This window comes from Octodon degus, unplaced genomic scaffold (assembly GCF_000260255.1).
Source record: "Octodon degus isolate 3935 unplaced genomic scaffold, OctDeg1.0 scaffold00017, whole genome shotgun sequence".
Lineage (NCBI taxonomy): Eukaryota > Metazoa > Chordata > Mammalia > Rodentia > Octodontidae > Octodon > Octodon degus.
The window spans coordinates 17,418,636-17,444,199 of NW_004524593.1; the positions used below are offsets into that span (position 1 = coordinate 17,418,636).

General features: G+C 42.9%; 1 protein-coding gene across 1 annotated transcript in view; it reads right to left on the reverse strand.

The window, feature by feature from the left end:
- Ush2a (usherin) overlaps positions 1 to 25,564 on the reverse strand; it is a 732,353-nt gene that overhangs the window by 126,856 nt on the left and 579,933 nt on the right. Inside the window, exons 51-55 of the mRNA XM_004626936.2 lie at positions 21,041 to 21,264; positions 15,995 to 16,205; positions 11,876 to 12,073; positions 10,865 to 11,019; positions 8,587 to 8,785 (exon numbers count right to left, since the gene is read on the reverse strand). Of these exons, the coding sequence (XP_004626993.1) occupies positions 8,587 to 8,785; positions 10,865 to 11,019; positions 11,876 to 12,073; positions 15,995 to 16,205; positions 21,041 to 21,264 (987 nt within the window). The remainder of the gene's footprint in view (positions 1 to 8,586; positions 8,786 to 10,864; positions 11,020 to 11,875; positions 12,074 to 15,994; positions 16,206 to 21,040; positions 21,265 to 25,564) is intronic.

Sequence of the window (25,564 nt, forward strand, 5' to 3'; positions counted from 1 at the left end):
GGAATAGCTACTCCTGGTTCATACACAGGAAATCTGAAGCTCATGTTACCAGATCTTCACCAGTGACTGAGTGCTTAGGCTGGGGTAGGGTCAAGAGTGTGACTTTCCCACCGGGCCTAATGCTCTCAAGATAACCAAAGCTCTAGAGCTAAAGAAACTGAAATTCATCTGGAGATGAAACATCCTCACTGAGACACAAAAATGGTACAAGTCACTGCAGCTACTCTCTGTAAAATTATTATTTTTAATGGACAAATCTTAGTTGCATACATTGCAATTGCAGCTACTCTTTTTTAAATTTTTTTTAATTTAGTACAGGGTGTACAGGGTCTCACTATGTAGACTGACTCATAGCAATCTGCCTGTGTTCAGCCTCCCAAGTGTTGGGATTACAGGCATGTAATTACAGCGCCACCATGCCCAGTCTCAGACACCGGCTCAGTGTGCCCCAGAGGCGGGGCCAGCACGGCTCACCAGGGATCAAACCCTGGCAGCTGTGTCTGCCCAAGTAGGTGCTTTAATCTGCTGAGCTATTTGGCTGGCCCCATTGCAGCGACTCTTAAAGTGAAAGAAGCGTGTTTAAAAGATTTAGTTCAAGCATGCAATCAATACAAAAAGTACAAAGTGAAAAAATTAAAAGAACTCAAGGGTTCTTGTGATGGTTCTCTTCATCTCTCTTTATTGGACTGCGTGCATTTACTATATTTTAGGATAATGACATTGATTGATAAGGGAGCTGGCTACTAGGTTTCACAAGTAGCACCCTCGCTAACGCTTACTGGGCTTTCGCCACTAACGGGCCTCTCCTGCGTGCTCCACTGCTGTCAGCACAGTCAGCGCGCTCGCCTGCTGCCTCGTGTTTCTGCTATGGTGTTTGTTTTGTGGAGAGGAAGCAGACCACAGGGCCCTGCAGGGTGCTGTGTAAGATCGCAGAGATAAGAGGGGACAGCACTGACACTTTACAAGGGCCTGAGGAAGGCAGCCTGGAGCACGGGCCGGGCTTCTTAGCTCTGGAGCGAAAATGGTGACAAGCTAGCTTGGAGCCCAGGACATTTTCCAGTAATATATAATATCCAAGGGGGAATCCATGTTTGAATCTGTCCATTTCGAATATTACTGGGAGTCACCCACCGAGGCAGAAAAGCACAGCTGTTAGAAGACGACTCTGAAGCTAGACAGTCTGGGTCCGCCAGCTAGCTAACCATGACTAACTAACTAACCATGACCAGGCACAGGTTTTGGCTTCCAGGTGCCTTGGTTTCTACGTCCATAAACTGTGGGTATCAGAGCACAAACTGGCTAATTGGGCGGCAGATTAACTTCAGGAAAGACAATACCCAAATCCATCATTTTCTGTAGTTTTCAGACCTTGCATTTCCCATATGGCTGGGAAGATTGGATTACTAATAGGCTTGGGTTGCATACTCGGTAAGTGAAGCACCAGCGACCATCAGGCATGGATGATTTACATGAATGGAATGACCTTTCATACATATGATTCTGTACAACTCAATAAAATCCACACATTTCAACTGGAATTTGCTGTCATTTTAAGTAAGCCCCTATTGGTAGTCTTTAAAACGAGATATATATGAAATATTAGCAACAGGCAGTGAAAAGGGCACACCAATTGAAAACTAGTCACGAATTGATCAGGATGAGAAGAGGGAAATAAAGTGACGTCTCCAAGGATCCATTCTGACTGTAACTTAATCCTGAAGTCGAAGAGTAGAAGGAGAAAAGAAAACATCATTCAAGTGCTCGGTATTGAATTAAAAGGGTAGGAAATAGCAGTCATAGAGTGGAGAAGGCAAATGCATGGAGAAAAGCCAAGCATTTAACATTTCAGCATAGTGAAGATGACTGTGGCTGCAAATTGCCCTACAGGGAATCATGTTCTCTTTTAAAGGAAAGAGGCATAATGCAGCCAAACCCATTACAATTACACTTCCAAGTAGCATTACTTTCAAGAGTAAGTGTATGCTAAAAAGATGCTTTAGAAAGCCTGCCCAGGCAGACTTCATGAAAACATGATTTGGCAAACAAAACCCATGTCTATGTAAGTTAGATTTGATGCCGTCTATAAAGAACAGCTTGCCTCTAATTTTTAATCCCCAGATAACTAGTCAGGAAAAGGCACTTTGTCCATTACGATTTCAGAGAGCAAGTGCTACTACAAAACATTCAGCCAATTACTCTACAGTGTCGTCTGTTATTTTCTAAGCAATTCATAAATAGTCTGAAATAATATTGAATTCAAAAGATTGATCAACAGATACATACAGTTAGGAGTAAGAAGCTATTACACAGTAGAGTGGCTACAGATAAAGAGAATGCACTTGAATTAATTACCTGAATTCAAAAAAGCATTTGAAGAAAAGATTTTGAATGTTTTCACTAGAGAAATGGTAAATATTTGTAGAAATAGATATGTTTATCCTGATTGAAACATTACACAATGTACGCATATATGGAACTAGCACTCCATAAGCATGCACAATTTTTAGGTATTGATTTTAAATATATACTTCCACGGTTCTTTGATCAGCATGATCACTGATTAGTTTGAGTGCTAAGAGACCTGTTTTGCTTCAGTTTTCACTGGATGCTGTACTGGTTAGCTTTCCTACTACTGGCATGAAAGGTTTACTTTGGCTCACGGCTTAGAGGGATCCAGTCAGTGGTCAACAAGCTAAAAGGCATAGGGGAGGAATGCTGCTTAACCCCTGACAGCAAGGACAGAGTGAGGAAGGAGGAGCTGGGGACAAAAGTACACCCTCCAGGCCATGTTCCCAGTGACCTGTCTGCTCTGACCAGGCCCCTACCTCCAATGGCACATGCGCCTATGAAGTCACCAACAGACTAATCAACTGATGAATATGGCGCCTCCAAGAGACCCTCCTCTTCCAAGGGCCCTCATCTCTAAACACAGGACATTGGGGGGACACTTTAGGAGAGAAGCCATGCAGGTAGATCTGAAATATGCAGATGACCGTCCTAGGGATGTGTAAGCTGTCCCGGCACCATTTCACCCACAGTGGATGGATGGTCTGGCCCACTTCTTTGATTAGGGCAAGGGGGCTTCATTCTTGTATTTTGCCTGGGGTCTACATCATCCCCTCTGCAGTATCTCTGCTCATGAAGATTTCCAGAAACTTCCAGCACCCACTGGCAATCTTGCCTGTATCTGATTTCATGTACAAATTCAGGTGCTTAATTTTGATCAGGGAATTACCTTAAAGACATTTAAGGTACATCTAAATGATATATTTTATGAAATTTTAACAAGAAGTTGTAGTTCAGATGCCAAAGTCTTTCTTTTCTGGATGGCTCCCGCTATCACAGTCTACACTGTGCCAGTCAAGGCAATCTCTTGCCCTTCCCCAAGCTGCTATTGGTAATACTGACCATTTCCTGTATTATTCTCTCAGGTAAGTTAATATAGCCTATGAACTGGATATCAGTGCATTACAAATGCTAGTGAGATAGTGCCCTGAATTTCAATCTTGGCTGCTTGCTACAAGCAAATTTGCATTCTTATTTTTTAATTGTATATGAAATTCTAGGCCATAGCTTAGACTCCTCACCCCAATATCTTAGTTGTCAGACTCATCCTAGGGAGCCCTCCCTCAATGAGTTATTCCTTTGGCAGACTCTTTCCAAAGATAGATCAACATCATGGCCATTGGTTAGACAGTTGCTAAATCCCTTGCTTTTACTTGTGGTCTTAGTGATGGTACTTGGCTGACATCTGGATGTTCTCCAAAGCTTCATGCACTCACAAGCAGGGCTTTGGGGGAGGGACTGGATTATGGGTGTGTGATGCTGGAGTAGCCTACAATAGGTTTATGGCTGGGTGTGAGGTTGGGAGGTGCAGCTGGCTGGAAAGAGGCGAGTGTGGCCAGAGAGGGTCTGTTTGTCTGTCTATCTATCATATATATGGCCTCCTGCCTTCTTCTTGACCCCTCCCTGCTTCCCACTTGCCATGCTATGAGATCTTTCTCCTTGGCTATGCCACTCTGCCTAGAGCCAGTTGACTACAGGCTGAATTCTTTACAGAATGGGAGCCAAAACAAACTTTACTTCCCAATTTGTGGGTGTTGAGTACTGTGTCTCAACTATGGGGAAACAAGGAAGACAATATTTTAATGAGCACTTTTCCTCTCAGAGTTTAAAGATACAAGAGACTGAGGTCTCTTTTCTGAGTTTTCTATTTCAACAACAAAATTTTGTATCAAGGAGGATTCTGCAGAGATAAGACATTGGCTAAAAGGACTGGGACAAAGCAGTTTTGATTGCTCATGCAACACACCGTGAACATTTAGAATTTCAGGAAAAAGTGTTTTATTTCCTAAAAGTTAGTACCCAGACAACTGCTGACTATAGTCTTTTATTTTTGACCTTGTATCTATAAGTAAGTTTAATGAAAAGGAGAAAGAATGATGTTGTGATACACACATACAGAGGTATGAGCATAGTTTTCCTTCAATTGGAGAAGTAAAATACAATCACTTATCATGCCTCCCTCCACAGATCCAGTACTTGATCAGTGGTTAAGCAGGAGATGGAAATACAGCCCAGAACATTCCAGAGAACTCCAGAAGCTTCTGAAGCTGCCCTGAAAACATGACTGCCCTTTTACTTTTCTTCCTGTTTCAGGTAAAGCAATGGGCTATAATGCAGACCCAGGGGTCAGGGCTTCCTTTGCAGGATGCAATTAGAGCAGCTAAGTAGGGTTTCTTGTTTAGAAGCATCCTGGAGGAATGCAAGGCTCTGCTCACTGTCTTGGAAATCTTAATAATTTTAGAATAAGGGAGCTTGAATTTTCACTTTGCTATGGGTCCTGAAAATAATTTAGCTGTTCCTGTCTGTGATATTTAGGTATTATTCACAATGGGGTTTTATCTACAATAAGAACAGAATATAATCATTTAAATACTATCATTTACTAATATTTACTCATGAGACACGTACTTTTGAATACGTTAAGTATTGGGACAGGTACTAGGAACCCAGTGGCAAATAGGAAGCTACTGTCTCTGTCCTTCAGAAGCTTTATCTAGTCACTGAGGAACAGAGGCAATGCAGGAGGAAATTGAAATGAAATGTATTAGATGCCCCCCGAAGGAGGACACTGTGGGAGCGAGGAGCAGCGTTCTCTGCAAGCAAAATTCTGTTGTAAGTAACTTGGCCGTTTTGATGTATTGTTCATCAAGTATGTTCTCGGTTTTTCCAAAGTGATGGGTAGGCTATCATCGCAATCTAACATTAGTTTCTGCTACAAACAGGATGGCTAGGGTTTATGTTATTTAGCACTAAGAGGTTTTTGTCAGTTCCTAAGACTGGAAAGGGAAGGAAATTGTTCTCTCTTTGATAGAGAATGGTGAGTCTCAGTGAAAATCAACAATCAAGAATGATAACGAGTTATTTGGGAAGCAATTTCCCCGGATAAGAGACTCGGAAGGTGGTGATCATGACTGCTTCCAAAGAGGACATACTGAATTCATTCATTTTGCTCAGTGGCTTTCTAACTTAGTGAGTCCCTTTACCTTGTCCTCTTTTCTAAGCCCGTGTTAGAAGGCTTATGTAGAAAGGAGTTGTAGCCCAAAGCAAAACCACTGCCTGGAGATTGTTCTGTGCAGGATGGAGGAGGTGTTTGGTAATGGATGACAGGACAGGGTCGTTTATTGACAAGCTGCCGCACGCTGTTTGCATTAGCGAATATGAGAAGATGATGGTCGCTTTTGTGAGAGTCCCACAGGGGCTCCGCTCAGTGAGATAGCAGAAAACGCTTCAGTTTACTTAAAGCATTGATAACACCTCTAAATAATTAACCGAGGACTTCCTGTCTTCAATTACTTAATGCTTTTTTTAACATCTTGAGAGGATTATAAGCAATTTATGGATTTCACGTGACGAGAGCCTTCCCAGCTATTCCCACGAAGCATTTACAGGATCATGTTTCTAAAGCTTTGAGGTAATTAAAAATAAGCACGGAGACAATGGGGCTGAGGCAAGGTGCGGGCGCTCCCTTCTGTCATTTCCAAGGACCTCGATTTTTCAGGCTCTGGGAAGACTAGTGTTACAGCTTCATTAGTACTCTGCTGCGTGGGGAATGCCAAGGTTTTGGAAATGATGAGGGAGTCAGTGCACTCGTCCCAGGGGGTTCAGGCAGCCCTTTCATCAAACATTTGAGACGCGAGGGGAAATAAATTTGATTATTTTAGTTCATACGAACTCAATAAAAGAGTCATTGACAGCATGATACTCTGGTACTGCATTTGGGCAGCCAGCTCACTGTGCAACTGAATTTTTGTTGGCAGACAAAACGTGTAACATTGTACCGCTCAGGTATTAGATCATCTATGCTGGGTGCTCCTCTGTCCCACAGGAACTGACTATAGAAGGCTTTGTCCTTGGTGAAGTTTTGCTGAATAACCTTTTATTTTCTCATTCAACAAAGAAATCTCTCTATTTATGGCTTTTATCCAAACAACATATTGTCTGTATTTAAAACAGAGCAGAGGGATAGATCAAATGACTTCTAAAAGTGTTTTCTATTTTTTGATTTGTAAAAATTAAAATTGTTTGAGGAGACTTTTTATTGTAAGAAAAGAGGGTATCTGGTACCAGCACATGCAGTATCTGAAATCCTCTGTGACACAAAAATATTGATTGAAAATGACAATGAAAGGAAGAACTGGTAAAGGGAAGAAATTTAAAGAAAAATCTTTGCAATTATTTTATGATTAATGAGCCATCATGCCTGTTGGTTCAAAGGCTACAGGTGAGTCCCTTCTGTTGGTGTACATATGCTGGTTTCTGAAAATATGAAGTTAATATCACTGGTAAATACCCAAAGTCAATGTTGTTTAAATAGACAGATTCCACAAGAAGAAATGTCTCTAACAGTGGAGCTTGGCTTACTGTGGACTCTTCACCGGTACAAAGTCTTATCACACATTATCTTGACTTGCAAAAAACTTGTTAGCAGTTCCTATGTACTCGAATTCTTTTTTGTGACTTTCACCCTAGGCCTGTGCAAGCCCCTGCGGCACCTGCTGTACCGTGTGTGCAGTTACTTCTTAGTGTGTCTCCACCACTCTCGGAGAGCATCTCAGAAGCAGCCGCTTTACTTCGGGGAAGCTTTTCTTCGTGTACTACCCGGGATGCAGTGAGTGGGGACCTTGGTTTTGAGAATGAAGTGGAATTTCTCCTTCTAGGTGGAGGAGGGAAGCGTTGGACACACTGAGTAGGTCAGTTCCTTCACTGCTCAAATGTGGTTAATAAAATGTCCCTCACTTAGGAGGCAGGGCTAAGAATCAAGCCCAAATGCAAATGGTAATTTTATAGGACAAAGCTTGATACAAAGGCAAGGTTTTAATATGCAGGACAATACTATGTTAATTACTTGTTATCTCTTTCACTTCAAGTGAAATAAGAATAGGAAACCAATGGGATTTGAACTGCTAAGGGAATCTCCATACTCACGGTCAGTGGGTTTGCTGAGGACCTGCGGATGAGGAAAGAAATGTTCCTACAGCGAACATCTGCATGTTTGTAACTATTTGGACCTGAGTAAGGTGCTCAGATAGGTAACCTCTTAAAATGCTCTCTCTTATAAATCAGGGTGATGATACCTTCTGAAGCACAGGTTTGTGAAGACAACCAACTGGATGGCATACGCTGAGGCCTCAGTCAGTCTTTTGCACGTGTGAAATTCCTTTGTTCCCCAAATATTTATTTAGCTCCTATTGTGGAGTTGAGGAGTTTTCCAGGCATTACTGGCACAGCATGGAACAAGGTGGGTCAGATCCTTGGGCTCTCGGGGCTACGTTTGAGGGGGGTCATAGAAAAGCCAGACGCTAAGAGGTCAGGCAATGGTAGGTCTGCAGCTCAAACAGAACAAAGTGATGCGGTGGTGTGCTAAGAAAAGCTGCTGCTGACTACGCCCAAAAATACATCTTTTCTCCTCCAAAGTAACATCCAAGCTAATGCCTGTTAATTATTATTATAGACACTAAGAACAATTACCAAACAGCATCCTTTTGTACTGTACTATATTACATTATTAAAGGTAATGAGAATAAACAATGCTATAATACAAAACAGAAACAATATAATTACTTTATACATTAATAATAATAACAGTCACAACTAGTCAACTTTCAATTGGCTCGTGTGTCTGAATTACCCACTTAGCGACGAAGGTCAGCTTTCAGCCGATTTTCTCCTGCCTTCTGTACATTCTTGGCTGTCCTAAGCCCATTATCTATGAGGATACCCTTGAGGAATGAAATGCACCTTACTGTTTGTTTGAAAAAAAAAAAGTTAATACCGATGCAAAAAACCCTACTCATAATGCATATCAAAGCCAAATATAAATTATTTCTGAAGTTATCTGCTGTTGTAGCTTATTGCTGCCAGTGTGGGTTCTTCTATTAGCATGGATAAGTGGGACCTGACCATATGTCAAGAGTATGTGTCCTTTTGAAGTGACCTCATACATCAAATACACACCCCTGGGACGCCCTGCCCCCTCCCACATCGACAGACTCCTCCAGTAGGTTTTCTGGTTTTTTTCACCTGTGACCGTATGCTGCCTCCTGTGAGTGATGTCGGTGTAGATGAGACCTCTGCCACCCTGCCAGAGCTGGTACTCTTTAATGATGCCATTTGGTTTCCCGGGGACACTCCAGCTTATATGCAGAGACTCTGAACTCAGGGCCGCGACGCTGGGCGGCGCGATGCTTTCTGGAACTCCTTGGGTCGCAGCTACAACTACCTGGAAGCAGAGGAATGAAACAGCAATTTATTGTAACAGTACGCTGGGTATCCTGATCAATGGGAATGTCACTTTTGCTTTAAAATGTTGGTGTCTGGCCTGGCATATCATTAGCTCGGGCTTGGAGAAGCCGTCTCCGTTTTTTATTCTTTTCTTCCCATCCTATTTAAACAATGAAATCTGACCTTGAATACATTACATAAGTCGCCCACTACCATTCATCACAATAGGTTCAACAACAATTTGGATGGCGCCGTGCAGACCTCAGTTTAAACAAGGAGGCTCTGGCCGGCACACCGTCTTCTCAGAGAACTCCTGATGACTCTCTTCCATATGGCCCATCGGTGTCTTTGCATTTTAACAGCCTGATTTGGTGCATTTTAAGCACCAGTAAATATGGAGCAAACCCTATATCCAAAGTTGCTTGCATATAATATGCTTCGAGCTATATAAATGGGTAGACCTTGGAGCACACTTCCGATGTCACCAGGGATGATTTTATAGTGTCTGCATCAGTGTCCTAGAAAAAGAAGTGAGTGAGAAGGAAAAAAAACCGAAAGATCACCCAGAGGATGAGCCAGTAATGTCAAAATGTAGCTTTGGACAAACATTGGCTCCATTTTTTCCGTTTTTACTTTTTAACTAATTGTTTCGGCAGCTGGTAGATGTGAGCTGGGTCTGCATAAAACGTATGGAATGATTGCTGCTTGCGAGGTGGTGGCTGTCTGGCTCCGCTGTGGCGCTCAGGACCGGGATGTGCTGCCCCCGCCCTGGCCCGCCCCCCGGACCCCCCACCCCGCCCCGGCCCCGTGGCTGCCACGTGGGTGCTTTGCGGCTGAGTGCTTCCCGAGTGCCTCCTTCCGCCACGGGACGACGCTGCTCTCCCGCAGATGGAGGGAACCCGAGCTGCTCAGTGCACGTGCGCTTCCGCTGCCACGGCTGCCGACACCGTGGCTGGCGTCCTGCGACGCACTTTCTTCATCTTCCTCCTAAATTGTCTGTTTCTTCTCCTTCTTCTTCGTGAGAGCTTCTTTCTTCCTCCTTCCGTAGATTTCCCCAATGCTCATCTATGCAATTCTGTTTTTGTCTCCCTGCAGGGTTTCTTTGGACGACCGCATTTAAGCTCCTTGCTTTAATTTCCTGCATCGATCTTTCCGGAAAACTCCGCTTACCAATCCTGCGTTGGGTTCAACATTGTCTTGTGAAGTAATAAGTTCTTTTGCTACAATGATTTTGGCTTTTTCTTAAGCATTTTTAATTTAAAAATTTAGTTTTTAAGAGCAGCATTTCTTTCTCTTTTCTTTTGCAGATAGACACTTAACTATAAATTCCTTTTATTTGAAAATGCTTTGCAGGTGTTCCTGGATTTACAGGATGTTGGCGTGCTACTCTACTTTTTGTGGCTATAACACAATAGCAGCAAGCGGGCAGCTGATAAAGGGAAGAGGTTTGATTTCTGGCTGTGGCTCTCGTGGCTGCCCCGGTGAGGGCCGTGTGCCCTCCCAGCTCATGGCAGAAGCACAGGCGCGGACAGGCTTAGCCGAAAGACGCAACAGCAGAGGCAGCCCCGCTCGCCGTGCACTGCTGGGAGCGAAGCGAGCTCCCGACTGCGCTCCTCTCTTCCCGGGACCTGATGGCTCGGACTCCGGCTCCTCCCGAAGGCCTCTCCGCCTCCCAGCCCTGGTGCACAGTGACCAGTCTCAGCATGAATTTGGCTGTGAAGAAATTGTACCAGACCACAGTAATGACAAAAATAACGGATGAGAGAAGACTGTGAAAAAAGAAGAAACTGGTCCCATGTCTTATTTGTTTTTATTTCTTATTATTTGAGGAACCGGGGATTGAACTCAGGACCCTGTGCCTGCCAGGCAAGTGCATATCCTACTGAGCTATCTCCCCGATCCCCATTTGTTTTTAATTAATAGAACATTGATACTTGGACACGGAGACCTTATAGCGATGCTTTCTTGCAGACGTGAGTATTAACACCTAGTTACGTGAATAATGAACACTCTACCTGACACCACTGCACAGGAAATCTTGCTTTGCGGCATCGGTAAAGACCTTAAAACTTCTTACCTCACGGCTGGTAGCACAGCCTGCCACGGTGCAAGCTTCCAGCCGGTAGGAATACTCCTGGAAGGGGAGGATTCCCTCTGTGTCTGAGAAGCTCAAGGAAGTCCCCCGAAAATGTTCAATTCCATTTCGGAGAAGAATATAGTAAATGATAGGACCTAAAAGACACAGAGAAATGGCGTACTTGATTATGGTATAATTTGGACTATTTGCAGACAATTTACATGTCATGATGTTCTGAAAAAATGGGTTATTGTGGCAATATTTAATTTTAATTTGTTTCCTTATTACCATGCTCAAGCAGGGCTCACTTATACTATCATGGGAGAAATGGATTCTGGACATAATCAAAAGTCATTTGTGTTTATATCCCTTCAGTAGCCAACAAGTTTACTTTAAATGTTAAAACTATTTTGACTCACCTGGTCATGCCCTGGTTATTTGAAAGCAGCTCAAATATGTGCTATGATTTAAGGAAATTTATTAGTTTGGCTAATAATAAGTATGTGTATGTGGTGCATACTGATGCCCTTCCTAGTGGGAAGTCACTACGTGTAATTTCCTTTTCTTTCCTTTTTCCCTCCCTCTTGGGCTCCACCCATGTTCTATTCCTTTACCCCGTTTGATACCTGTTGGCAGCACATAACGTTTCTTGTGTGGAGTTGGCCCAGGTACCTAACACAGCCCAATTCCTTTTTTAACCCCTTTTCTCTTCCCTCTCCTCTGCCTCCCTCCACTTCTCCGTCTCCATCCGTCTCCCACTTCATGTCTTTTATTTGGATCCTTGTTTTCACTCCGAGTTTCTCATTTAAGAGAAACAATATGGTATTGAAGCTTGTGTGGTATTTACTTGATTCTGCTAGAATCTCAAGAACGCTATGCCAGAAGGTGAATGATTAGGTGGCGGGGAAGTAGAGGATTGACCAGTGCCAATTATGTGTCAGTTACTCTCAGCTCAATAGTCTCTTGCATTCTTGAGATTAGTTTGTTTTCATTTTAAAAGTAGCTCAGTACCATTTGATTGTATAGGTTTTTTCCAGTGTAACACGATCGTATCTTCAAGATCGCCCACTTTGGTCCACCGAGGGGGAGCCACACCCTCAGGCACATCTTCCTTGGTGCTGGCTCTAACGGCTTGGCTGAAAGCATGCCCATGGCTGTTCCATGCAGAAATCCTATATTCATACATCGTGTGGGGCTGGAGGTTCACATCTAGAAAGACAGAACATAGCTTGTCATGTTTTCTTTCTTTCTTTTTTTTTTGTTATCATTAGAAATGAATGTTCATACCTTTAAGCACACATGTGTGCACTTGCACACACACACATACACACACACGCAACACTCCCCCTTCTTTCTGTATAAACAAAGTTCTAATATCTTTAATTTTGAAATTAAAAACACACATTTTAAATGTTTCCTAGTCATGGAGGTGTGGGATTTCACAGAAGAGAATTAATCATTTCTGTGCAGAGAAGTATAAAAACATTAAAGAAAAGATTGCGAAGTGGGAGCAGCAGGCCAGCGTAACTCTGATGCTTCACAAGCCCCAGTGCCCTTTACTTCTGTTTGAAATACTTTGGCCAACGTTGCTTTTTAGTTTCATGATAAATTTTACTGAGGATTATTTTCTATTACTTTGTTACTATGCTGCATTAGGATACTATGTGGCTATAATGCAGGACTCCAAGTGGCCTTCTCAGGGTGCCGTGTCAGTGAATAGCAAGGAGCGCACCGTCCACAGTCTTTTCCTGTCCTTTTCTACCAAGATTACAAGCCAAACCAAATATGCCATTCTGCTTAAAATGCTAGAACTAGCTCTGCTGAGCTTTGGGGATGGGCGGAAGTTTGACTAGAAAATGTTCCCGAGACTCCGTGGTGTCTTCAAAGCCCAAGCATCGTGTTGAATGTTACTACTCTAAAAAATACAGCTATTTCAGATTTGCAGGAAAACTCTTGTCTGGATAATTAATTACTTAAAGTCATTATTTATCCAGTTAATCTTGTCAAGGTTGCTCCTTTCAGCTACTCTTCTGCAGCGTGAAGACCCACAGAGGCGGCCCCGGCCTCCTGCACTCTCTCCGCTGGCTGGTGTGAACTCAGCCAGTCCCCTTGGGTTCTTTGAGACACACTCTCCTTATAATTAAGCTTGCCCTGCCTATTTTATAGAATTAATGTGAAAATAAAATAGAGTAAGTTATGTGGCAGAACTTCATAAAATGTAAATTTCCCTATAAACGTAAAGGATTATTGCCCCGGCTTAGATCTTGAGTTTTCCCAAGGCCCAGGTATTAAAGTCAGAGCCCCTGGACTGAGGTATCACTGGAAACTTTAAGAGGCAGGAGGTAGACGGAGGAAGTGAGGGCACGGGGGGCACGGCCTTGGGGTGGATCTTGCAGTACACAGCTCTGACTTGCTTTTGCTCCCTGTTGATCATGAGGTGAGCAGCTTCCTCTGCCACAGGCTTCTGTCAGGATGAACTTCTGTACAAAGGCTCACAAGCAGTAGACCCAGAAACCATGGCCTGAAAAACCTGTAGATCTTATAAGCTTATCTAACTCAAGTATTTGTTACAGTAACAGCAGGCTGTCTAGCATGACTACATTCTGCCTATTTTCTCTGGTAATAGGGTACCTGTCCCACGTGTCTGTGGTGACCATCAGCAGATCCCCAAATTTCCCTTGCATCCCGGCTCCCTAACTTCTAGTTAGAAGTCATATTTCCCCATTTTTTTTGAAGCTAGTGATGATCAAAAAAGATCTCATGACCTGAAGGAGTATGAGTGAGCAATGAGCAGCCTCTGAATCCCTCTTAAAGAGGAATTGCTCCCCTCTTGGCTAGGAATTTCCCATAGAAGGAGCTGTGACGCTAGAGTCCCGGGCTGCGCATTGAAGATGGACACACCACCCGAAGCATGTTGCATTGCAGCGTGGGAAACCTCCAGGCCGTCAGCGACATGGGGGGGCGGAGCTGTCCAAGCACCCACCCACCCACCCAACTGCTCACTGTGTCTCTACATTACTCCGCTCTAGTGCATTAACCCTCTGTGATCCTCACTCCTGCTGTGCACCTTCAGGCTCACGCCATCATCTCTGATTCAGCTGCTGCAGCTCTCTGAGGGGCTTTCCACACTCTTTATCCTGCTATCTTTAGCTCTCCTGTTTTCCATCCTCATTTCTTCTTGTTTCTCTGTTCACCCGTAAGCACTTGTTTTTCAAGGATTCTCTCGGCTCATGCAAGCAGTCCTTTGGCTTTACATGAATTTGTTTGCAAACATTTTGCCTTTCTCAGCAATCTTTCTCCTGTCCGAAGTTCTGTTTTCTCAGTAATTGCCAAGTCTCCTACCTCCATTCCCTACAACTCCCTTTTTGGAACTTCCTGGCTCAGGATCATTCTGTATATTATGTGGGACAATCTTCCAACACTAAAAGCTATGTGAGGGTTTGGAGGACAGATTTAAACAATATTTATTTGTAATTTTTTAATGTCCCATATATACAATATTTGTCTCACTTCAACCATAGCTTTAATAGCAGACAGTGTCTTCCTTCAGAGACACACATACAGCGTGTCCACTTGTTGTGTAGAAAGCTTTCTAGTCCACTTGTTGTTGCACAAAGACCAGCCGCTGTGGCCGCAACAGCTAGTCCAATGTGTCCTGAACCATGATCTGTAGCTGTTGCTGTGCAGCCTTCTCCCTCCCATACTCTGCCTCATGCAGGTGTTCTTGCAAGACTTTCCCAAAGCATCAGAGGGCGATGCTGGCTGCTACCCATGCTTCCGCCCCACCAGTTACCAGGCGAATGGACTCATTGTCATTCCAGGAGTCCTTCAGATGTGGGAATTCTTGCTTAACCTGCTGGTCCTACTCTAGTGACTAGCTCTCAGTAGGAACCTACTTTTATTTCTCTTTTTATCATGCTGCTCATTAAACCAAGGACCCTCCATAAAGTCTTAGTTACTAGGACAAAATACTCAGTGCCCAAAATTAAGGTAGAAAAGTTTATTTAGCTCACAGTTAGGGGAGGTTTCAGTCTATACTCAGCTGGCTCCAAGACAGAGTAGCACATGGTGGCAAAAAGCAGCAAAGGGAGGAACAGCTGTGGCTGCTGGCTAGTCTTTTTCCCCTCCTTACGCAGTATGCAGCTTATCTGCCCCAGGGTGGGTGTGGCATCACACCGTAATCTAGCATTAGATCATGAATCAATCACAAATTCTAGATGCCGCCCCAGTGACTGCATGAGGCTTTGGGGGATGCCTAAATACCATAACGCATACGCTAGGCAAATTCTCTACCACTGAGCCACCGCCCCAAACCCCTACTAAATATTTTAGATTAAACTAATGAATAGAGCAGTGGATGAATTTTGATTAGTGTCAGTGTTGTTAGATTTTAATTCCAAGTTTCTCTAAATGGCTGGCTTGCTAGAGAAAATTGCTTTCAATAGAATTGTCACAGCACCACTTGTGTGCTTATTGTTTTTCATGAAAAGGGTGAGATTTATAATCTTTCATATTCAATTTTTAGTATATTCTAGCAGGAAAAGCAATCTGGAGTGTGGGTTTTAAAAGCCCTCATAATACTCCCTCCGTACGTGGGAACATCTCTTCACTTCTGGAGAGAGTGAAGGCAAGTACGTGTTAAAAGCGCTTCAGAATCTCGACTTTGATTATGAGGAGCAGATACAAGGAGAAAGCTCTTATGGATGGAAGCCCGATAATTTTAAAATGAGAGTCTGTGATTCAAATTTTTAACTGAGTGTAGGAAGAAAACGGAGATTTGGACAACTTGTCCTATATGCTGAGAACTTTTGCAGTGAAATCCATTCTGATACGTATCTTTGACGACATACAGCTTACTAAATCCAAGTAATGAGGTCAAAGTAACAGATTGATAAAAATACATTGGCAAAGTTATACACTGGCATTCTTTTAACGAGACTAGGTTAGTCTCACCGGGGAGCTGCAGAACAGACTGAAGGCAATGTCTGTAACCAAGAGCAATGGGAGCAGGGGGCCAGAGGAGGACCTGAGAGCAGGCGACAGGGAGGGAGTTGGAGGAGACAGACCTGGACTTCCAGCAGCTTTTCACCATCCCTGCCCAGCTGAGGCCGAGGGCTCAAGGCCGGTTACCTGTGAAGGAGAGCGTGTCCACACTTCCAGTATGAACGGTCTCTTCGGGAGATGCACATGTGTCTCCAGTTAATGCCTTCTCTGTGGAATTGGGGGACCCACGTGTCACAACGCAAACGTCGCTGGTGAAATTGAAGTCACAGTGGCCACAGTGAGCTGTGGCCTCCATAGATGCTGGGCAGAGAGTCCCACATGCTTTGGTTTCCGGGGGCTGTGCGGGTGAAGAGAGAGAAGAAGGTTTTAAGCTTCCCTTTGGACACGTGTAGGGTCGGTTTCTGTACCATTCAAGTAAACTTTGTCCTACTCACTTGATAATGAATGTCTCAAAATTCATAAAAAGAAACAAAAGTGGTTTGTCTACAAGGTGCTATGTCTACTTTGAAATATCCCAGATTGGGAGTAAGATTTTAGTTTTGCAAATTTCCAGGAGTGTGAACTCTATCTAGTAGGTTACTCACAATCTTAGGGCCTCAGGTTCTTATTTATTTATTTATTTATTATTTCTTTAGTACAGGGTCTTGCTACACAGCTCAAACTTAAAATAACCCTCCTGTCTCAGTCTCCCCAGCACCAAGATTACAGGTGTGCACCACCATGCCTGGTTTCAGGGCAGTAAGCGTGACCTGGGTTTGGGGACCAGCAGGGCACATGGTACTGGGGATCCAACTCTGGTCTTTGCCAGACAGGCACTTAGACAATGGGGCTACCTCCCAGCCCAGCCTCAGCTTCTTGAGAGGGGGAAAAATGGACAGTAAGTTTTCCTTGAAGGTTTGCTATGAGAACAAAGTGAGAGGACGCCTGTGTCTTTTGTAGGCTCGCTATGCACACACAGCCGCTCGCAGTGGTCATCACTGTAGTAGTGCACTTTGGCAGTTTCCTGTGATGTTCTGCAGAAAGTGGAGAATGAAATATTTGATAATCCGTACTGCATATGCTGTTTGGAAAGTTGGGTCCTTCAATATTACTCGGCTGGGGAGGTAGCTCAGCAGTCTAAGCGCCTGCCTGGCAAGCACAAGGACCTGAGTTCGATCCCTGGTACCACATGCAGTGCCAGTTCTGGAGCCCAGAGTGCGCTATGCCAGTCCCAAAACCAGGTGTGGTGGTGGTGCACACCTATAATCTCAGTGCTGGAAAGGCTGAGACAGGAGGATCCCTACTTGTCTGGCTGTGTAGCAAGACCCTGTACCAAACAAATAAATTTTTTTTAAAAAAGAAATACTACTTATCCAACTTTCAGAAATCTAAATATTTTATGATCCATCATTATAATTATTTATATTTATGACATTTTCTGTGATGAATTGCTGGATGTTATACATGTATTGATAGTCATTCTAACCTGCATAATTTAAATAAATACCTCCTATCGTAACCTTCTCTATCCAACTTCTTCCTTACATAAAATGTGTTAAATTATTCTCACCAAGCTTGTTCAAAAATGTTGCTTCAGAGAAATGCACTGGAAATTCCATCTAAGAATGGCAAATTGAATACTTATACTTACCTCTGTATCCTCTTAGAGCCCAGCCAAGTGGCAGGAAAATAACGGAATAGATAAAAAGTATCTATGAAAAGTTTAGAGAAATAAGACATGGAAGTGTTCAAAAATTCTAGAACTGTGAAGTAGAGTGGTGGAGCAGCTATCTATGCCAGGTGCCTATTAATGTCCGTTGTTTCCTTTTATCCCTAGAAGCCAGGGATTTTTGAGCCTCTTTGTAGTAAAAGGAGCCACATAATTAGATTTGTCTAATTATGACTAATGCACAAAAAGGATATCCTGAGTGTCCACTGCCCACGTATGCAGTGAATCCTCTCTCTTCCATTCTGTTGGGATTGTAGGGCTATACAGGGCTATATGCAAAGCAGTGAAGACAGAAGGGTCTCAGGACCCCACGTGCTGCGTAGGGAGGGCTAGACAGCTCCCAGTAGACTGTATGTGTTGGAATGGAATGCATACAATTACAGCAGAGTTTTGCTAAGTGAGGGGGTCACAAGCATTCTCATCACACACACACACTTACACACCTACACACCTACACACTTACACACACACACTTACACACACTTACACACATACACACACTTACACACATACACACATACACACACTTACACGCATACACACACTTACACACATACACACATACACACACTTACACATACACACACTTACACAGATACACACACAGGGAAAAGAAAGGAAGAAGAACGAGGAGGAGGAAGTGGAGAAGACGAAGAGGCGAGTGGAAGGGTGAAGGGTGGGGGAGGATAGGAGGAGAAAAGAAAAGGAAAGAGTAGCTACTGTATGTTTGCAGATACACAGTACTAAGTAGTTTAATTGTGGGAATCATTTCCAAATATATGCATAGATATGGAGTTATATACAATTTTTTTTTTTAGTTATACCCCAGGAAAACAGAAGATTTCATTCCTTGGAGTGATCACATATTTGCCAATCGGTATTTGGCCTTAGGATCTGTTTACTTAGCTACAGCCACCAAAACCCTAAAATAGGTGGTGCTCAGTGGAAAGAGTGGCAAGAAAATAGAAAGTGGAAGTTAGCAGGTTGGCGAGCTCTGGATGACATGGAAAAATAGTTGGTACAATTAGACCCTGGGACAACTGTCAAGGAAAGCCACATGCAACTGAGCTCCCTGCTGTGGAGAAGGTTGCAGGATAGATCACTAGCAGTGTGTGTGTGTGTGTGTGTGTGTGTGTGTGTGTGTTGCTCTTAAATACATTTGGCAAGGTATTACACAATGAGCTAAGCTCAGGAAAGAGTTTGTAAAATTATAAGGAACAGGCAGGGCCCTCTGGAAGGCAGAAGCCGGGAGCCAGAGGGGAGATGGGAATTGGCGCTGTATGTGGCACCCAGGGGGCACTTGCCCGCTTCCTGCTGCATTTGCTCAGTGCTGGCCGACAAGGGCACACCACAGCCCGACCTGGGGTAGAACATTAAGGCTCACGCACTAAATGTGCTCTTTGAGACCTCTTTCAGTGTGGTTCATGAAAATCCCCCCTGGCCACCTGGCCCCCTACTGTGCTCCCCACCTAAGGCCAGGCCAAGGCTGTCTCAGCCTCCAAGGAGCAGATTTCCACGCATAGCAAAAAGAAGTCCAGTGAGTATGAAAAGCTCCGAAAAGCAAACAATGAAAATAGAGCCCAGTGAGTAAATGAGATACTTCAAGAAAGAAAGGAAACAACAGAAAAACAACAAGTAACCAATATTTTCAGAATGCTGAAAAGGCATGCTCCTGGGAAGAAACAGCAGGGGCACAGGGACAGACAATAAGCAGCAAAGGGAGAGGCGCTGCAAGTGCTTTAAAATCATAGCTGAGATCGTAAGAAATTAGCAGAAAGGGTAAGAGAGAAAGTTAAAGCAATATATTGTGAAGTGGAGACTAAATGGAGACCCACAGTCAAGAAACAGCAGGAAGAAGAAAATTTAAAAAGTCAGTTGAAGAAGACAACTGATTGGATGAAAAGAGAGATAAAAGAGAAAGCAAATTATCACATAAATACTACAGTGATAGTTTTTAGAAGACTTTAGACTTAAAAATTCCACAAAAACACATCATTATGAATAGTAAAAACTGCCATATTGAGACACATTTTCATGAAAACATTGGTTTTTTTTTTGAACTGGGGATTGAACTCAGGCCCTTGCGCTTGCCAGGGATGTGCTTATTCTACTGAGCTATCTTCCCGGCCCTGATTTTCATGAAATTTGAGAGGAAGAGGATAAAAAGAACATCTTGAAAAGCTCACCTATGAAGAAATAGGAATTGAAATATTGTTAGAAGCCTAAAAACTATAGAAATGCCTACAAAATTCTGAGTGCAAATAATTTCTATCCTTGAAGCACCTATCTGGCCAAGCCATTAATCCAGTGGGAGCACTGGATGCTGGGATTTCAACCGTCAAGTCATCTCAGAATTATTTCAATGCACCAGCATATGTGAAGATAGATCTCCAGAATGAGGAAATTCAGGACCCAGAATTCAGGGTCCAACCTGGGGAGGGGTAGGAGAAATTCCTGAACTGCTAATTCAGGAAAGCCCTGCAGGTTCCACGGTAGGGCCATTCTGCAGGGGTCCTCTTCACAATGGACTAGAAGAGGAAGATCCCCAAGGGAGGGGCTGCGGGAGATGGCAGGCACTGAGCTTCACACATAACACGCCATCTGATTTAGGGCACAGAAATATTATCCTTCTCATAAAGAGGGAACCGACCTTGTGGGTCATCTAATCACTTGCTGCTACAAAGTTTTTTCTAGGGTTACAGTGACCTCAGAAGAGTTATTTCACATCCAGTGTGTATGATGTCCTCACAAGGACTGTGCAGTCTCCACATCCAGTAAGTGTCTTGGTCACTGTCTGTGACCAAGATACCCATTTTTAGCCTTGGGATGAAAAGTCACGCAAGTAAATGATAAGGTATTTTGTTTAACTCAGTGTTTGAGATTACAGGCTTCTGGGGTCGTTCTCAAGTGTGATGCCCACAGGCATGACATGTACAGAGGGAAAGGCACAGCAGATGACCACCATGGCCCTTCAGCTGGGGGCTGAGATAGGCACTTGTCCATTCCATGATGTCTAAAGGAATCTAGAGAAAACTCAGCCCACTGAATGAGACGTCCCAAGGTCTCTATGAACAGAATGTGGAAGATACAGTTGATGGGCAAGAGAGAAAGAGCAGGAACTTCCTTCCATCTCCATTTCCAGCATTCAGGGCCACAAAATGGTTCCATGTGGGGAACCAGGACAAGCAGAGCAGCTCTTTCTGCACACAGATCTCAGTCCTGAGCTCAATCTGAGACCCTGGTCAATGCTTCCCTGAGAACAGCTAATCGTTATTAATTCCTTTAGAACTCATTGCAATAACATCCATCATAGCCAACTCATTCGGTATTAATACGGATGTAATGTGAAAATGAATAATGCACACAGGAGTTTTTATATTACTATTTTAGAAAAATAGTTATGAACAATGTATTTCACTTTCCATTGTCAAATCAGGGCCTCGGAGAGGTTTTCTATCAATTACCTTCTTCATAGTTCCAGTTGAAATCTTGTCAGAGCAAACATATTTCAAAGGGTTATATCCAACTCCATTACAGCACTTCTGGCTCTTTGGGATAAGTTCAGTCTCACAGCACTTTCCTGGCTCTGGTACATTCCTTCTAACATGTGCTTTAGACTCTCCACTGGAGGCTGAGCAGCATATGGTATCTGACACATTCACATAATCCTGCCCACAACAGAACATCCCTGCAACAATAAAAAGTTATATATGAATATGAAATAAAAAAGGGAAGCAAACTCAGGCTGCTATAAACTTTGGTATTAAAAATGTCGGAGTTGGGCAGTTTCAGAAATGGAGCAAGAGCTAAGGTAGCATTTCCCTAGCAAGGTGATTTAACTGTGTAGTGAGGGTCCTTCTTACCAGGAGGACTAGACACTAATTAGCAAAAGAACACACAAGAGGAAGTGTCTGGAAATCACTCAGTTGGGCCACACCGTGCCAGTGCTCCATAAAAATAGATGGGATTTCTGTCATCACAACTGCCAGCCCATTTTGTGAGGATAACATCTTGTTGCAAATGAGAATTAGACTAGAAGCACTCAGAGAAAGCTCTAGAAATTCAGGGGGAAGAATAGGTCTAACGGGCAGTGCGGAAGAAGAGGTCATCCTAGTTGTGGAAACCTTTGGAGGAGCCTTCCGAGGTCTGGTTCATCTTTGTCTGGGGTGAGAATAGATACTCCATGAATCCATACTTTCTTGGTGGCTTAGAATTGGCATCTAAGACCAGCTGAGTGTGCACTGTTGGGTCAGGTGCCCCAATCTGCATGTGGCTTCAGAGCTGGGCTCTACTCTACAGGCCTGTGAGTGGAGATGGCTGAGAGGTTGGGGCAGCAAGAGAAAGACCTTGCAGGAAGAGCCAGCCTGGACTTCCACATCTCTTTCTGACGCGTGTACCTGGGATGCTTTCTTTTCTCCCAGCAAGTCTGGCTTAATTACTTGTGTTCCCATCACTTAGTTACTACCAGAGGAAAAGACCAGCAGAAATTTAGATAGAAAAGCATGAATAAAGAATACTCGAGAGTCGGATTAAGCTAGAAATTAAGGCGCCTAGATTCAACACCACAATACTATCATATCAGAATTTATATGCAGTTATACAGCAGCATAATGTGCCGAGTGATTTGCTTTAATTAGAATTTTGTTTATTTATTATTAGTCCTGACTGATAACATAAAGAGCCTCAAATTCCAAGTGCCCTGAGGTCCTGCATTGTGTAATCCGGTTCTGAGCAAACATCTCCAGTATGAATGGCACTCCTCACAATACAGCAAGGAATTTTCAATACTTTTCCCCTTAATCCTTAAAAGTAGATGGTGTGCCACATGCCTTAAGAAAGATGCTTATTTGTGGCTCCAAACATTTTATTTTGTCTCCATTTGTAAAAGTATCTTGTAATAGTTAAAATTTTTCTGCGATAAATACTATGCACTAATCTTAACAGAGTTTTGACAGTTATGTTTATTTTAGTGTGACAACACTTCAAAGTGACTGGTTTAAAAAGACTATTGTTTGGGTAGCTTTTTATTTTTGAAGATCTCCAGGCAAATTTCTCTCAAATAAAATATGTCTTGCAGGGTTATCACTGTAGACCGTCTTCCTTATGGTGGGAGCGTTCGATTTTTTGTGTGCATATGCACATACGAATACAGACAGACATGTGCTTACACACATAAAGTAAAATTTTAAAAAATGTAGGCTCAACTTTTGTACAGTTCAGACATTTTTCTGATACTTCCTGATCACACATTTAAATACATCCCTGGATTTTTTACTGTCATTTTTCTCTAGCAATTCTCTTAAAACTATTCATGTTTCTATTCTAAAAACAATCAAAATCTGGAAACTGGCCTTTTTGGGAGCAGAATACGTTCTCCTCCTCCACTCCCAAATTACTCGGTGGCGTTGCCGCGCTCTAAGTATGAAATCAAAATGCAGACGTTGACCTAATTCTAAATTCCTAATTGGTCATCTGATCACTCTGAGGGACTTCTGACAGGTCAAGTAAAATTTTGCTAATGAACTGTTTTTATACTAGAAAGAAAAAAAGGAAAACAAGAAAGAGAACGCTTTCTTTCACAAAGAGCTTCGGCTTTGTTTTATTGAACTGAAATTTTCAGTGAGGGTTTCACTCACGTAACAAGAAGTGACTCCCTTTCTAGTTTCTTTGGTAAACCATTACTTCTTTAATTATTATCAACCTTGTTCCAGTGTGATAAATTGCTAATTACTTAATACCCTAATCAGCGTTCATTCTTTGTACAGATAAACTGTGACAGTGCCATTAATTTAAATAGTAATTTCACTTAATGGCCAGAACGGCACACCAGATTTTTATGCAGCATTTTCTGAAGACTGCATCCATCACCGCAATATTCTGACATAAAGATGTCTGACGTGCACTAACTCACTTAGGGAGCACAGATGTTGCAAAGCAGAGTTTGGTAGTAATTCCCAGAGTGCATCACTTCAGCATGAATGAGCTGCATATTCAGAGAAAGACAATCTTCCCGAACTGCATTGCAATAACTTTTGACCCCTACCTCCTCTATCACATGTAGCACTTGACTTTTGAACTTTGACACGCAAAATGCCCAATTTTAAATATGCTCAAAGAAAAAACCAACATGGGTTATACATTATTGATGGATCAGCCCATTCTTCCAGAGGTGCCTCATTAAATTTGTACAAAGGTACAGAGTCTCGGCGAGCAGATACAGGTATTACTAAAGTGGCACGGCACACACCAAACTCGTGGATGTTTATTTTTCAGGTCAAACAGCATATATTGTCTTTCTAAAATGCAGATGGGGCATTTGTTTTGCACTGGACACAATGGAAAGGTGTGGAGTGAGGAATTTTGCACTGACAATATTCTCAATACTTCAAGTACGGTCCCAACACACGAATTTCACATCCGGGCATCAAAAGGAAATCATTTATGAACAGATCTGTCTGATTCATTTCAGCATAGTTTCATCTCTAAAACAAGTCCTGTCCTTTTCCAAATTGAAAGCAAGAATTATGCATCATGCTCTTTGAGATTAAAAAAGTACTATAGTGGTAAAAAAAAAAGCCTGGAATGTGACAATCATGATGGAACTAGGGGGGTGATGGGAGGAGCTACATTTTGAGCAAAGACATTTTACATTTTGGGTCTAGAAGAAAGAAGATCTCATTTATGACTAATCCTCAGGACAAACATAGAATGGGTTGGCAGCACTTGCAAGAAGTCCCTGCTTGTCTTTCCCATAAGCGGATGGCTCTCTGGGCAGAGCAGCAGGGAAAAAGGTGCTTCAAACCATCGTAATATAGTATATAGCATGTAGATCTTTAAACCCTCATTTGGTTATATGGAAAGCTTTTGGGAGGCACTCTTTCACCCCAACTCTTCCACCACGGATTTCTGTGGTGATCCTTCTTTCTTTGCAAAGTTCCCAAATCCCATCTTATGAAACATCCGTTTTATTGGTGGTAGTCATTCAATTGCAAAAGTCAGGACATGGAAACTCAGTGTTCTTTTGAGAAGCAATTTTAATATACAGTTTAAGGTCCAAGTTTTGCATGGACAAAATTTGTAATAGAAATAAACTATCTTCCAAAGGCGTGTAATCATCCGTTTCCTGTGGCTCACAGGAAATCCCATTCCCTAGAAAGATAGACAGAATTTAATTTTCATCTTTTAATACTATAGGATATGGCAAGCCCAACCCAAGATTAGCGACATAAATGATGAAACCGTATAACAAATACTAAGAAAAAAATGAGTAATAAAGAGATTTAAATCTATTTAAGAAAGTGGGTAAGGCCACATATCCATGCAGTGATGAGCATGACTTTCATCCCGAGACGCCTGTATAACACTCTACACAACTCATCTGCCCAGAGAGAGCACTAAAAATGTGAATGCTACCCCAGCACTCTGCTCCGAAGCATCTGTTAATTCACTCCATTTATAAAATACATATTGACAAAGACAACTGAACTGGGACCAGGGAGATTTGATTTGGTGTGAGAAAGTCAATTCAATGTGATTTTGTTAAAGGGCTCCTGCAGGCAAATAAAAGAGTTTAAGTAATAAAGTACATAAAGAGATGTTTTACGAGCCTGCCCGGTCATGTGGCAGGCTCACAATGCCAGGCAGCGAGAGCGGATGGGCTCAGGAGCGATACGTGATCCGAGCTCTGTGTACAAGTGTAGGGCACACCTAGACCGAGGAGAAAAGCATCCATGTGATAGCCTGGAAGGGCACTGAGGTCGTAGTCCTTATGAATGACTGGAGCAAGCAAGACCAGAGAGGAAAGAGACACACAGGGCTGTCTCTTGTCAGGGAAACCTGCAAACACTCAGCAGAATAAAGAGATTCCTTACATGTCTTTCTTTAAAGTATTATTTCCCTACTCTGCCACAGTCCTACGAGCTGGTCAAATTGAAAGAATCCACAGGACACTCCCCATCCAGTCTCACTTCACAGGAGTTGGGGGGCAA